Source organism: Meriones unguiculatus, chromosome 8 (genome assembly GCF_030254825.1).
Source record: "Meriones unguiculatus strain TT.TT164.6M chromosome 8, Bangor_MerUng_6.1, whole genome shotgun sequence".
NCBI classification, from domain to species: Eukaryota; Metazoa; Chordata; class Mammalia; order Rodentia; family Muridae; genus Meriones; species Meriones unguiculatus.
This window is the reverse complement of record NC_083356.1, coordinates 98,996,569-99,012,745: the sequence shown is the minus strand read 5'-3', so window position 1 is coordinate 99,012,745 and position 16,177 is coordinate 98,996,569. Positions and strand designations below refer to the sequence as shown.

General features: G+C 41.6%; 1 protein-coding gene across 11 annotated transcripts in view; it reads right to left on the bottom strand.

Moving 5' to 3' along the window:
- The window catches only part of Pkp4 (plakophilin 4), a 208,290-nt gene that overhangs the window by 136,440 nt on the left and 55,673 nt on the right, over nt 1–16,177 (bottom strand). For 9 of the 11 annotated variants that reach the window (XM_060390208.1, XM_060390210.1, XM_060390211.1 and 6 more), the window contains one exon: nt 5,254–5,390. The exons of 1 other annotated variant lie outside the window; for it this stretch is intronic. In XM_060390208.1, coding sequence (XP_060246191.1) covers nt 5,254–5,385 — 132 coding nt within the window. In that variant the 5' untranslated portion in view covers nt 5,386–5,390. Of the gene's footprint in view, nt 1–5,253; nt 5,391–16,177 lie in introns of those variants that run through there. One more of the 11 variants, XM_060390215.1, reaches the window with a different exon arrangement.

Sequence of the window (16,177 nt, the reverse complement as noted above, 5' to 3'; positions counted from 1 at the left end):
TCACTCTTTGATATTTAACTACCACTTAAATAAATATGGGTATAATGACAGTCTACTTGTAATTTCCACAGAAATCCGGAACACATTATCTTGAAAGATGGCATCTTCCTTGAGAGCCCCACAATGAGGAATACAGTAATTTTCATTCATTGAAAATAACAAAAGTAGTACACGGGATACCTAATTTAGGAGCACATCAGAGCAAGAGCCGCATACAGTACATCACCGTGGGTTACCACGTCTATCCTTTCATGCCAATTTTATGCCATCTGGATCTACCTCAGTCTTAAGTCTGGATTTCAAGTTTCTTAAATCATCAACAAAAAAATTAAAGAATGTGGCTTATGGGTAGGGAAAGAATGAAAGTTAGAGCCCCTGAGGCATGCTCAAATAGAGATCTTATTCACTCACACAATTTACACCAGAAGATAAATGCAGCTAATCATCGCGCATACGCGCGCGTGCGCGCACACACACACACACACACACACAATTCTATAGACAACAAGTAATCTTGCATCCTATATTGAACTGTGAAATTTCTGGCAGGGAGAAGAACAAAAAGCAGCCATTGCCTTACCAAATTCTTTCTCAGCCAAAAGCATTCAAAACTGAATGAGTCTCTGGTTTTCATATGATGCAAGACCCATTGAGGGCACCACATTTAGACATATTTCTTCAGCTAATGATTATACACAATACATTAAGCTATCCGGCAGTATAAAGTTTGCCAGAAATCTAAACACTCTCAGGATACAAAACTCTCTCTGATTTCATCTTGGATGCCTACATTCTTACTGAAAGATAAATTAAATGCCAGAACCTACCAAAATAATGATTTTGACTGTAGCCAACTGCTGGCTATGGCTCAATTGCCTCTTCAGATTTAAGTTCAGGGGCCTCACTCGTGTTATTTCTAGGAATTAACTTTCATCTATTATAGAACAGAATCCCCAAATCCATATCATAACCCATCCTTTTATTATCTGTACTTGATTGTCCACTAATTTGGACACATGGAGAATGAAAGCTGCAACATCTGTGTCAATATGTCGGCAGACAGGAAATTAACTTTACAGTCAACTATGTAGATGGATTTAATTCCTAGATCAAAATGGGCATAGGACAATTAAAACTGTCTTAACATCAAGAAAGTACAGCTAGGTAAGAAGCTGTCTGGAGGATGTGAGACTCGTGCCCACCGTGCGTCTGTACATTTGGCTATGGCTTCACGGTTTACACGAAACAAGTCAGTGATGAGGCTACCCAATAGTATTGAGCTCCTCTTTGGACAACCGTTTACTATAAGACTGACAGTGGGGGGTGCTGTGAAGAGAAACCTGTAGCAGATGTATAAAACACCACTCTATCCTTAGGGAGCCAATACGCAAGCTCAAAGCAGCACAGGATCATCTCGGTTGCACTCTCAAGCATGAGGGATCAGGAGAGGTGTGACTTCGGGCTGGCAGGCCACATCTTCATAAAGGAGCTGGCCTTCGATCCAAAGTGCGCCCTTCCCATCTGCCAGAGTGAGGACTTTTCCTGTACCTTGCTGTGCTGGCCTGAATAGGAATGGGCTCCACAGATCTCATAGGTTTGACTGCTTGGCCACAAAGGGTGGCACTTTCAGGAGGTGTGGCCTTGTTGGAGTGGGTGTGGCCTTGTTGGAGAAAGTCACTAAGTGGTGGGCTTTGCAGTCTCAGAGGCTCAAGCCAAGCCCAGGGTGACATGCTCTTCCTGTGGATCCAGCTCCTTTACCAGCTCCACGTCTACCTTCACACCACCATGCTTCCTCCATGATGATGATGAAATGTTTTCCTTTATAAGACTTGCCATGTCAGGGTGTCTCTTCACAGCAATGGAAACTGTAAGACACTTGCCGACATCTATGTGAAAGGCTGCCATTTCATAAAAGGAAAATGTAAAGTCCAACCTGTGCCAGGGAGCAGCCACGGGGCTTCTGTTGCCAGAGGACTCCAGAGGGAAAGAACTTTATTTCTAGGATACCTGGAAGCCAATTCCAGATGAGACTGCTACAGGCTGTTTGCCTGTTACCTGCCCTTCTGCTTCCTGTCTGACTTGCCCAAGATGAAGACATGTGGAGTATTTACTGGCCTTTTCCTCTCAAAATTCAGGTGGGTGTTAACGGCTCCTATTTTATAATTCTTCCATCAAGTGCCCCGACAGTATCAGTGTTTTGAGGTTGTGATAAATCAACAAGTTAATAATTTATTTTTACATGACCATATCTCATTATATACACAAAAACCTTTTTTATTTTTGCGGCTACTATGCTGAAAATTTGAATACTTACGGCCATTTGTTACATAAAATAGTAGCAGAACATAATGTCATTCAATGCTTAGAATGGGTTTTAGTCTGTTGATATCAATGTCCAAAGGAAGGCTCACAGAATCCCAAAATATTCTAAGCCACAGCTCCTCCTTGGAGCACAAGCACTTTATATGTAAAGATGATGATGATAGTGGTGGTGGTGATGATGATGGTGGTAGAGGAGGAGGTGGTGATGATCGCGCTAGTGGAGGTGGTGTTGACAATGATGATGGCGGAGATGGCGGAGTGATGATGGTGGAGATGGTGGTAGTGACGATGGTGGAGATGGTGGTAGTGACGATGGTGGAGATGGTGGTAGTGATGATGGTGGAGATGGCGGAGTGATGATGGTGGCATCAGCCTTTCCTAGGTGCCAAATACTACTGTACACATTTCACATGTGTGATTATGGTCTGTCACTATGATTATAGCTATTCTCTAAATGAGGACACTGAGGTATAAAGGGGCTTAAATACAAACCAAACCAAAACAAACAAACAAACAAAAAAAAAACAACCCAAAAAACAAAAAGCAAAAACCAAACCAAACCAAACCAAAAAAACCCAAAAACCAGCAAAAACAAAACAACAACAACAAAAAAAAACAAAACAAACAAACAAAAAAAAAACCTTACACGTCACAGCAATTAGAGAAACCAAGACAGAAAGCGCAGCCATCAACCCAACTTCACTGGCAGTGTACTTTTTTTCTGTGCCCCGGTACAAGGTCCTTACTACATTGTTGCAGCCTTCAAACTAGGCCCATCCTTGGAGAACGGCAGAGCTGACCCCATCATCTACAGGGCAAGGTATCAAGGCTTTCATTATGCGTCCCATCTAAGAATACTGATCTTGGATGCATAACAGTAGCAGCAGTAATCATTTCACTGGTGTGTGACGTGCAGGCTAAGAACGCCCACTCTGATGAGTAGTTTAACATTAAACTCAGATTTTGAAGACAATCAGCATTATTTATTCATATTTAGTTTTCCTGGGTTCTATCCCATAGGCTAGATGACAGGAAGTGGCCATTTCATGTTAGGATCAAGGTTTTACTCAAGTATGTATTGTCTAGTTCTAAAAAAAAAAAATCTTACAAAATAGCTGTACTTATCTGTTTAAAACCAGGCGTGTATTTTAACACAGAAGACAGACATGATGCTCTGGGGTGAATGATTGAAATCTTGAGTGCTGAGCACTGACAATTTTGAAAAGAAATTATGTATGGAAACTACAAATGTGTATTAATGAACCCAAACTCTTCAGGACATGAAAACAGAGACAGAGTATGTCTTCCAAGTAACTAAATCATCGGATGACATGTGACCATTCTTTTAATAAGCAGCATGTACCACCCTCTGTTACCTGGGGAAACTGAAATCCTTCTTGCAATACCGAACAAAATATTCACTCTGATACAATGTATCACCAAAAGATCAAGTTTTAAAGTAATCTCAGGCCACGGCAGAGTTCCTAGTTGAAAAGATGGCAGCAGGTTTCCCTATTGTCGTCAGTGCGCAGGCTTTCCAGTGTCGAGGTACAAATGTAGTGTCTCTGCCGCTCTGTTCAGTGCATGTGGCGTCCAGTTTCCAGTCAGTGTGGGCATTTTTAGCAGTTTAGCACACATTACATGGGAACAGTGTCAGCACTGAGTTCCATCAGCTCCTCCTCACCTTGCTGCTCTCCTTGGGTCAGGTCAGCTCCACCAAGAGCCGTTTCCCCTCACGTGAGGAATAAATGAGAACAGTTTGATGATACTTTCCTCCTGTGTTAACGTTTCTGCAGCAATGGGGATTAAGTCTAGGCTATCATGCATGTAAAGTGAGCAGGGTATCCGAGACCACTGAGCTACGGCCCCAGGCCTTAAAACACTTACTTTTGTAGTGCTTCAAAACTCCCAATTTCGATAAGGAAAATATTTTGACAGTTACTTGAATAATTTCTAAACCTGTATTTCCAAAAAAAAAAAAAAAGAAAGCTGTGGTGTCAGGATGCCTGGGTGAGGCAAATGGTGCAGTGGTGAGTGATGTCAAAGTTTCCTCAGTCTTTGTCATCATTAGCTATGTGTGCTGCAGATGCTGAGTTTTCAAAGCACTATGAAAGTTCAGTTTGCTTCTCTTGATAGAAAGGAAAAAAAAAACCAAAACACCCAGTAGTTTAACTGTAAATTTTTTAAAAAGAACTACTGCACTGCTCGAGCAGAATAACCTTCATGGAGGGCACCTGAATTCCTTCGGAGGCAGGTAGGAAATGATTCCTAGAGGACGCATTTGCATTGTACCTTATTAAGCCTTGAAATTTTAAAAATGAAAATTGAGAGCTCCATTTTCTCTAAGCACTACAGATAAGACCTAATATTGAAGGCACTTGTCTTTGAAGGACAGAGTATTAGTGCCTTAAAAATAAACATAAACACGGATGGAAGCAGATAGGCACAGTGTGACAAATTTTAGAACATTAGCTCACAAAATGAATTCTCGGATTTAGACAAACATACAGATGCAGCTTTTAACAATGCCCCCGCCCCCCCAACCACAGAGACAACCCTAATGCCTATGTTAAAATGCTCAGAGTATGTAGACAGCACAGGCCAGAGTCCTGATGGACAGTCAGCATTGTGAAACACGCTGTACACAGCTCTGCGCGCATGCACACACCCGGCAATGTGGGAGACAGACACCAATCACCATCAAGGTTGTCCTTACTTGCAGACGCACAAGTATCCTGCATGTTCCGATTCTGACTGGCAGCTGGAGCAGCTCTACATGCCAGTCATCCCAGTGTACTCAGGGATGTAAACACCTTATAATTAGAAAACGTGAAGGCATCAAGGACGTTAGACAAATTGAAAACACATCCAAAGGTTCATTTTTAAAGGCACTGAAGAAATGTCATTGCAAATTTCAATGAAAGGGTGTACCTGCTCCTTCACGGAAGCTAGAATAGTGGTGGCTGTGGTCTCGGGTTCCATGCCTGGGCCAATGGAGACAGCTTCCTGGTGGGTCTGTGGTTGCCCCTCCTCCGCCAGTGAGGCCTGTTCAGGGGCAGGCATTCCTCCTGCAATCAAGCAGGCAAAGGGTTAACACTGCTTCCTGAGTGCCTTATGGGGCTGGGATCTGCTGATGAGTACTAAGGTAGATGGTTCCTAAGAATTACGGTGGACTTCTGCAGAATGATCACACCTCTAATAATAAAATAATACACATTTGATAATATTTAAACATCACTGGAGAAAAAGGGCATTACAGGGGCTGGAGGAGGGCTCTTTAATTGACTCAACTGTCTAGAAAGTATGTACACAAAAGACATCTACAAACAGGAATTGACATAAAAATACTTTATCAATTGTAGCTTAGACAATAGGTTAAAAAAAAGAATCTGAAACTCAAGGAAAGATGAAAGTTAACAAATAAAAGTCTATGGTACTGAAAACAAATTTTATGTCTTAACAACTTACAACCAGGACACCCAACGTGGGGCTCTCATGACTTAGTTTCCTTCAAGTAATCTCATCACTAAGAGATGACAAGGACTTGGGAGAGGGTATCAGAGACCATGGACTATGACAGAATAGGTTCCTAGCAGGAACAGCAATGCCCCTAAGACAACTCTACTGTGTCTACAAGAAGACTTACTGACCTCATACAGATAGTCTACAAGTTTATTTAACAAGAAAATAAATATGCCATATAAAGTGTTACAAATACTTTATTTAGCCTGTTTATGTCTCCTTGAATGAAGATTCTATCAGATCATAAGATATGACTAAGGCTTCATAAATGTAATTAATGTTAATTAAATTCCTGTTAAATAAATGAATATACAAATGACACTTCTTTGATATCTCTCACTTCATGTCACTAGGTAAATCCCATCAAACCCTAGAATGCCCAAAAGACCATTTCCATTTAAATATCTATTCCATTTACATATAGACAGCTAACACACATCATGAATATTTTTGTCAATATTCTTCATAGTTTATTCTAAATACAGTTTCACTTCAGCTTCTAGAAGATTAACCTCTATGGTGTTCATGTCTATCCTTTGATCTGGGAATTTTTTCCCATTCCCTTAACTTCCAATATCAGTGGCTCTTCCTAAGCACTTGGCTTACTCCACTCTATCCTGACCTCTGGGTTAGAAGAGGGAGGCCCGGCTTCTGGATATCTGCTGATGGTTGTTCCACTCTGACATACTCAAGGGATAGGGGGATGGGGAGTAGGTCTGATGGGTGTGTCTGTGCACCTTCCCAATGTGAAAGCGCACTCATGAGGCTCTCCCTGTCCGCTGGAGCTCTTGGTTTCACAGAGTATAAGCACCAAGTGGACCCTCATCCACAAGATGATTTTCTCCTGGAGGACTGGTGGGAGAAGCTTCATTCTTGGATCAAAACCTAGGCGCACGGAGGCAAAGCACCAGTCCTCAAGCCCCACATTCTTTGGTGATAAAAATGGACATGCTAATTTTTATACAACATAATTCAATGATTTTTATGGCAACCTTTATTTTTATAATGTGTTTATTGAGATGTAAAGCATAGTCAAAATACTAGCTGGATAGAATTCTATTTTTGTCAAGTGATTATCAAAGATGACATCACTGGGGCTATTGATAAAAAAAAAAATACTACACAGACAACCTAACTTAGCAGTCAGGGGCAAGTAGAGCAGTGGAAGCATTCTGGCCATTGGGGGGTAGGGTGGGAATCATACACCTTAAAATTAACAGATGGTTGTGTAGAACAAAAATGTTACTATGCAACAGTGAAATAAATAATGCCAAAGCCCAAGAAATTTAAATGTCAAGGGTGTAATATGAAACAACCAACATGTCAGAAGGAAAAGATGTGAAAGAAAAAAAAGGCATAGAGCAAAGAGAGTTTAGAGAAGTAAAGTATTCATTCTGTTATACACAGGACACACTGCATTTAAAGAAAGACAGCAAGGTATGTTACTGTATCTCAGGGAGGATATTATACTTTACTGAATAATGTTTACTTTGGCGACCATAACGATCCGGGCTTACTGAAACATGAGGAGCACAACTGTGCTCACTCACATGCTATGCAGGGTGGAAAGGTTGTGGGTGGAAGGCAGTTACGGCTCATCATCTCACTGATACAGCAAATTATGAATCAGAGAAGGCAAAATCTAAAAGAGGCAAATGATGACACAACACTGAGGTCAGCAGAGGTCTGAAGAGCAGGTTTGTGCCGGAAACTGCTCCAATGGTAGGAGAAACTTCCATCAGCATGGCGATTTTATTTTGACCCCTCAATAACCAGGACGCAATGTACAGCTACAGGGTGGAGACATTTAGTCTTCTCTTACAGTCTTCAAGTACTATAACTCAAAAGGAAGCTCGCAGAAGGTTTCCTGTCCATTTTCTTGTCATTCTTATAACCACAGATCCATTAGTGAGTTGGAAATAAAGCTAAGTGAAGCTAAAGACAAAAAAAATGACTCCTCCTTTTGCCAAGTTCAGAGGTGAATATTCATACCGTCTAGGCTCAACGAATGCAAATACTCCTTCCATTGGCAAGGGGGAAAACCAGTGAGCACACACAGCTGAGACAGAGTGAGACAGTAAGCCATGTCTTCCTCAGTGAGTGCAACCTGCCACATCTGAGCACTCACACACTGAAGACCTGAGAACACTTGACCATCATAGGGGCTTTCCAGAAGACCATGCAGAATGGAAGTAGTGCCAGAGAAATGGAAGGAGGAAATGCCAGGCTTATATTTTTAGAAAGAAGAAGGTAGGTTCCTCACATCACAAGTAAGAGAGAGACAAGATGCTGGGTGTGATTCTTCAAAGCATGCCATCCAAGAGTGACTTGTGAGAACTAGGAAGAGGTGTACCACAGAAGTCACGCTGTGCTTGTCGAGTTTCCTTCTTTGGCAGTGGAACCATGGAAATGACTGTGTCTAAATTCTAGTGAGGCAGGCACAATATTAAAAGTCCCTTATGATATTATAATTAACATAGAAATGGGGCTGAAATAAGGGCAACTGCTGACTTGAATACGCTATAAATACCTGAATGACATGCATCAAGCTATAGAGGATTTGAATGTAATGCCAGAGTTCTGAACTTAACCCAATACTAACCACAACCTTCACTAATGATATGAATAATACGCGAGGCCTGTGAAAAATCTTCAACAACTAAGACAAATACTGCACCTAATAAATAATAAGACTAAACTGCAAGCAAGAAAAGTATTATTTTGTTGCATTAATGTGCTACCTCTAATGAGATAAAAAAAAAAAAAAAACACCAGGATAAATATAAGGTCCAGCATGAACATGCCGGGCAGACATGTAGCTACGTCAGGCTGGAGAGTGATGAGTAGAGGACTGGAGGGGTAGCCATGAGTCTCACTCCATCTTCAGGCTTCTTGGGACGTAACAACTTCCTGTTACAGATGGCACCTTCACAGGATGATGGGTGGATCCATTAAGGAAATGGTGAGAGGGCTACAAAAGGGATTCTCCTAGGTATTTCCAGGCACAGAAAGGGTTGCGATGAACAGCACTGGCCATCTTCCTTATGAACTCAAGACTTCATAACTTCATAGAAGAAACAGAACAGGCTCTCAGTGAAACAAAGAAGCTAACGCCTCTGCAGACCGGCAGATCCTCTGACCCTCCGCAGAACTGCCATGGACCCACAAGGCAGAACTCTTCAGATGACAAGCCTGGGAGCTGCACTAAAAATGGCTTTGTACAAAAGTGCATTGTTCTATTTTTACACATGGAATCAAACCTGAATAATGGCTACACTGCTATGAATTAACATTGAAGACACTCAGGAAGATTGTTTTGTTTGGAACTATGGTTCAAACACTTAGAGTTTTCAATAACTGATTGTCCCTGAAATCAGGCGGTACTTCCTCGTTGCCAGAGGCCCGCAGCCCACATGTGGGTGACTGAGCTTGTGTGCTGGTTGCAGGTGTTACAGCAGAAGCAGGAAGCTGAAGCTGACACCAGAATGGCTTTCATATTCCCAGTTGTTATGAAGTCCTTCGTGAGTCTTCAGACACTGTCAACTGCACTGCACTGCACTGTCCTTTCTAAGAGGCATCTGGAGACCAGACAGCCAGGCTTAAGATAGCATCCTGCATGCAGGCTCTTCCTGTCTCTGCCTTCAAGTTCCGGGACTAAAGGTGTGTGCTGCCTCATGGTGTGTGTGTGTGTGGGGGGGGGGGGGGGGGGCTTCCAGGTTCCAGTGTTGGACTCCAGTCTTTTGAACTTCCTAAAACATTTTTTTTGAAAGTAGCTGAGTAATAATGGGTTTTCAAGGGTTTTAGTAAAGAGGAAGAAACTGTCGGTTTGGAATTACATATGTTTATGCTAAACTCCAGCTGATTAGTGGGCATTTCTTTGTGTTCAAACTGGCAGGTCTCATATACTCTAGTGTGATGGGCCAAGGCTTTTCTTGTAATTTATAAATAAAATATATAGGCAGTTTATGACCCAATATACATAACTCCTTTTAACAATAGGTGATATCAATACATCATAGCATCTCTGCTAAATTTGTAAGATGGGACAGCAACTTGTTTGTCTTTAACCCTTTTAAGTGCCTCCCTGATAACTTTTAGTCAAAATATACTAAGTATACGCCCCCCCCCCCCCACTAAACTACTAAAAAGCTGGGCTCTACATATTTTCCCCTTCTTTTCTGAGATAGTAGTGTGAAATAGAAAATATATTTTCTGTCTTCATTTAGAACGCTCAGAAAAACATTATGTTGACAAGAACCACAATAATTTATTTGAGAGTTCTTAAGATAAGATAATGATGTTTAAGAACAAATTAAAATAATTTCCATTAAAAAAAGCCAGGAGAACATTTAGAACTGATCCAAATATATAAAGACACTAATGACACATGAGAATGAAAATGTTTAAGGACAAGGATGAAAAAAGATTATATAGTAAAAATAAGCAAAGTATCAATATTATGCAGTAAAGACAAATTTCTCTTGGCTTTGTTTATAATGAAGCTGGGATGATACTGAAGAAGCAGGCACAGCCCTGGGAAGCTGAGAGTGTGTCTACTGAGTTGAACATCTTCCGGACCATATGGGATTTATGCTAGAATCTGAAGTACTAGAGCGACTATTTGGTCACACTTTTAAAATACTTTGGAAACAGAAGCAGTATCACAACCTCCAATATTTTGTAAGGACTAGAGGTGGATAAATGCTAACCCTCTAGTCACACAGTTCATCTAAAAACAAGTGCTTGTTGGCAAGAAACTGTGTGGAGCTATGCGTCAAGTAGTGTCGTATTCCTAGAGAACAATCTATGTACCATGGAGCGTTCTGATTTATGAATTTTATGATCGGAAGATCGCTTCAACAAGGCCTTGCTAACAGATGACCTCTAGATGGCCAACAGTGAAATGCTCCATTCTATTAGTAACCGGAAGACACAGAACAAGCAATGTGGTGTCGGACGTACAAGTCCCTCGGGAGCAGAGACGGAGGTGGCGCAGGTGATGACCATGTGCTGTTGTTGAGCATGGAAGCGGGCCTGCCATTTTTCAATACATGTGGGCATTATCAAACAGAGCCACCTACACACAACCCATTCTCTAGTAACCCCATTTTGAATTAGCCAGGAACTCTCCTTTCCCTGAAAACCTGGACAGATAATCTTTTGAAAAGGTTTTAAAAAGCCATAAATTGCCAATAACTCAAGCTACCAGTGTCAGAGTAAATAAATACGTCATAGAATACTCATGTGATATATTTCACTGTGGCCATAAATAAACCTCAGTTCTATAAAACAAAAACATCCTCCCAATGATAATGTTTAATGAAAGCAAACTTGCGAATGAATCCAGAGTGGAAATCCACTTCTGCAAAGTTTAAAACATGTAAAAATGAAACATATTTCCTAGAGAATATAGTCATATACATTCATAAGTAGCAAAGAAATGTCCATCAAGAGTATCAGAGCAGCAGCTGCCTCTGCAGGGACGGAGCTAGTAAAATCCCACGTGGGTCTGTTTTCTGCACTAGTGTGCCCAGAGCGCACTAATTACAAGGGATGCCAGAGCTTTTAACTGTATTTTAATTGTATTTATTGTCTATGTGTTCTTCTGTTGCCTCTTTTAAAAATATTAAATGAGAAAGGTTAAAGACTAACAGATTAGAGCTGGGAGAAGGCACAGCAGCTAAAAGTTCTTGCTGTGTAAATAGAAGGACTGGAGTTCAGATACCCAGAACCCATGTGAATTCCAGGTGAGCGTGATGGCCCATCTGTAACGCCAGCCTTGGAAGATGGAGACAGAGGTATCACAGGAGCAAGAAGGCTAGCCAGGTTAACAAGACTAGCTGTGCTGGCAGCAAGCTCTGAATTTATGGAGAGACCTTAGCTCACAGTATAAGGGAGAAAAGTGATCAAGGAAGATTCCTAGTATCAACCTTAGGCTTCCAACATGCATGTGCACATTTTTTACCCACATATACGCAAACACACACCAAGAAAAGACTAATAGAGCAGAACCTATAGTACTAGGTGTGACCCATAAATACAAACACTAAATACTTGCAAAGGTACAATAACACTTCCATTTTAACTATTTTAATAAAAGAGACTTATGTCACTAATATTATGCCCACAAAAGCCCCTATACTGTTCGATAATGAATAATTTCTGAAAGTGAAAGCCAGTTAATAAGTGACAGTGAGCACTGCTCACACCCCTCTGGCCATTCTCAGTGGGGGCGGGGTGACCAAATTCCTACAACAACAGGACAATACCACACAACTGTCTGTAACGAATGGGAATTTGATCTTGGTAAGCGTGGATAACACTTAGCTATTTTCAATGCTTATCCAAAACATCTTGCTTCTCATGAAGAATAAAGAAGGACAGAAAGGACACTTCCTTTTGGAAAGGATACAGGGCTGGGGAATTTTGTTTTTAAGGAGCTGGGGTATTTGTGGTTTAAAGATACAATACTGAAGACAACAGAAAGAAAAGGGAACCATAACTGTCTAGCATGGCTTAAAGTACACAAAGACAAGACGAGGTAACCCACAGATCACAAGTGCACTTGGAACTCTGGAATGAGTGGGCATTACTCTCTTCTTTAGCTCACAGCTCCATGAGATATCAAATAGGCAGGGTCTCTATTTTAAGAAAAGAAAATGCCAGTCTAGAAATTTCAAAAATGCCATCAGCATGCCAAAACGTGAGAAAGATAACGGTTTCAGGCCCATGGTAAAGCAACCAAAGGAAATCCTTTCACAGTGGAGATAGGATGGGCATCTGTTGGGAGTGCTGAAGACCCAGAGCCTGGCAGATAGCTGTCTGTGACAGCAGAGGTTAGAGGATCAGGAGGAGGGCGTGTCCAGGTGGGCAGCCACTGCAGGAAGTGCCCAAGCAATGGGCACACACAAAACCAGTGAACCAAACAGGAAGCCTCAGCTGCCGAGGAAGCACTGCCCCTAAACAGAAGACAGTGAAGAAGGACAGATGGCAATAAAACTCTTTGTGTTCATACTGTGGACTGTGTGTGGAGAGAGAGAGAAGCCAGAGATGTTGAAGGAAATAAAGCTGCAGGTTTAAAGGAGGTAAATCCGGTTGATAGAATGAAGAGCAAAATAATATCTGAGAGTTTTTCATGATGAGATCACAAAATGCCTACATTGGGTGGCAAAAGACCGAAAATGGTATTTCAGAGGCAAAAAAAAAAAAAAAGAAATGAGAATTAATTTGGCAACAAACTGGTTCTCAATTATATCAAACACAGTAAAAGCTTACAAACATTACTGGGTATCAGAGAGAAGGCAACAAAGGGGGGGCTCTTTTGGTTGCTTTTTGTGTTTTAGGAAGAGTCTTACTCTCTAGACCAGGCCGGCCTCATCAAGTTTGAGGTTTGTTCAAAGGTGAGCTTTGAACTTGAAATCCTCCAGCCTCCACCTCCTGAGTACTGAGATCACAGGTGCTCACCACCATACTCTGCTAAAAGCATTTTAGGAAACACCACAACTCAGTGTTAGAAATAATCTTTAAAGGGAGTTCCGCCACCAAATCACAACTACAATGGAGGAAAATGTAGAATCAAAGAAACAGTACTGAGCAAAACAGGATTCAGGAAAACGAAATCTCAGTAGATTCAACTCTGTGGTACCAACGACGAAAGGAGTGATAAAGTGACAGAAGTAAAGCTGTGCCAATGTTCTAAGTCTGGGAAAGACTGCGGCTTTGATGGCTTCTGTGGCAGTGGTTTCCAACCTGTGAGTTACAGCGCCTTCTAACAACCCTTTCACGGGGGGTTATCTAAAACTCTCTGAAAACACAGATATTTACGTTATAATTCATAACAGTGGCAGCATTACAGTTATGAAGTAGCAATAAAAATAATTTTATGATTGGGGGTAAGCACAACATGAGGAACTTAAGGAGAGGCAGCACTCGGCCTACCCTCTGCGTCAGGGGCTGGTCCAGGACGTGCTTTAACCGTAAGCACAAGATGTGACCTGAGGGAAATATCGGACACTACAACTTGGGGGGCCTCACAGCTGCTTCTCCTGGAACTGTCTGGTCACTCTGCCGTGCGGGAGCTCAGATGCCATGAAGAGAGTCACCCCAGTCATTCCAGCCAAGAAGGCACAACATGGAAGACAGTCCACCTCAGACCTTCATGACCCGCCTCCAGCTGCCTGCAGAGCCAGCCAGGAGACCTGCAGAGCAACCTCCTTGCTAATGTGAAGTGCTGGGAACAAGAAGTGTTGTTGATTAAGCCCTTGTCACGTACACTGAGCAAGTGTGACAGAGCTGAAACACCCACTAGGACCAAAGAATGTAATTTACATACTTTAAATAACTGATTTTCAGAAAAAATTAGCACCTCAAATGTTATTCTTTAATCTTATGATCTACGTGTGACATTATAAAGCAGGTATTATTAAAAGTAATAAAGGTAACCATCAATCTATTTCTGATCTAACAAGCAACAAAAGACAAATTAGTAAATCACTGCATTAAAGTGTAGCTCTGGCAGGTGCAGAACCTGGAGCATACAAGAGCCAAAAGGTACCAATGGGGCCCAAGAGAGAAACAGCTCACCTAGGTTTTTAATTTTGTTAAGCTTTTTTTGCTTAAAATTTTGCCTTAGGTTTAGATTTCCTGATTAGGAATCTCTAGACTGTTGTTTCAGTGACTTGCAATTAAAGGCATAGTAAGCCGTATCAAACTCAATCTGTTCAACGCTGATTTCTCATATCTAATGCCAGGGTTAGCCAAGATTAAAGTCTAATGAAGTCACTAGTAGGACACACATGGAGATTTACAAATATGGTGACTGATAATTGAATTACTAAAGGCAATTAAAAAGAAAGACTGTTTATTTGAGGACTGGAGCACTTAAATACTATACAGGCTTATGAAATGTAACTTAAGAGATTCAATTAAAAATTCTCCTGTTTTGCTTCTCAAAACTAAGCCACTACTAGTAGCAAACCCGTCGAGCATGTGGGCCATCTCCCAATGCTCTGCTGCCCCAGAGCAGCAGATGATGCAAAGCCCACTGCACTGGCCACCCACCAGCCCCTTCCAAGTGCACAGTGTTGGGACTGTTGCTTAAGCCTCACATGCCTAGGAGAAGTGGTACTTGGTGTCTCAGTCATCAGTGCATGGCACAATGAAGACCACGAGAAACCATAAAATCCTGCACCACCACCACAAACCCTGCTTTGGACTAAACCTAGGAACTTTTATATCCAAGGCACATGTTCTACCTGTTGCACAGTTTTTGATTCCCATTGTGAAACCCAAGACTGTGAATTGTAAAAAAATAAATAAATAAATAAATAAATAAAAATCTGTCTTTTGTTTGGTGTGGCTCAGCCCTAACACACACCTTTAAGACTTTCTGTTTCTTGGGAACAGATGGTTATGTTGTGGCTCATCCCCAGCACACACCTTTAGTCCACGAGCTTTCTGTAAACAGGATTAAATAAAGTTAACCCTAGATCAAGAGGCAGAGCAAGAAACCAGATGACAGAGATGAAGCAGAAAGAGGGCCATTGAGTTGAAGAGTGTTTAAGACAGCGTGGAGAAGGGGCTTTTCACTTTCTCCTCTGGAACATGAGCTGAGTAGAAACGCTTTTCTTCTGGGAAGTCAGCTGAGTAGGGAGAGCCAGCTGAGTGCTTCCTCTACCTCTCTGAGCTAGCAAATTTTCACCCCAGCAATCTGGTGCCTGAGTCCTTATTGGTAAAATCAAACGATTAGGATTTTCATTCCTTATAACACCATCTACCACCATATCCAAACTCAAGCCCTCAACCTAGATTTGCCAAAGACCCCTACTTTCTCTTGAGGCTATCCTGCTGTCATTCTCAACCTGAATGTTAACATTTAGGAAGATATGCTGGGAAATCCTTCCACATAATCATCATCAGTAAAAAGAATAACAACTCAGTAGAGAGTTAATGTCATTTGAAAGAAACAGTGTTCCAATCCTTCACAACTGAAATCTGAATCCAACTTTCCAGTGAATTCAGCATCTAAAATAAAAGCAGCAACTGAGTACTGTGCTTGCAAGTTTTTATGTCAACTTGACAAGCACTAGGGTCATCTGGGAAGAAGAAATCTTAACTTTAAAAAAAGAAATGCTTCCATCAGATTGCCTGTTCCAGGTCTGTTGGGCATTTTCTTGATGGAGGACTGATGTGGGAGTGTCCAGCTTGGGTAGGTGGTGTCACTGCTGGGTTGGCAGTCCTGGAGTGTGTAAGCAAGAAGGCTGAGCAAACTACGAGGAGCAAGCCAGTAAGCAGCTTTTCTCCTCTGCTTCAGTTCCTGTCTCCAGGTTCCTGC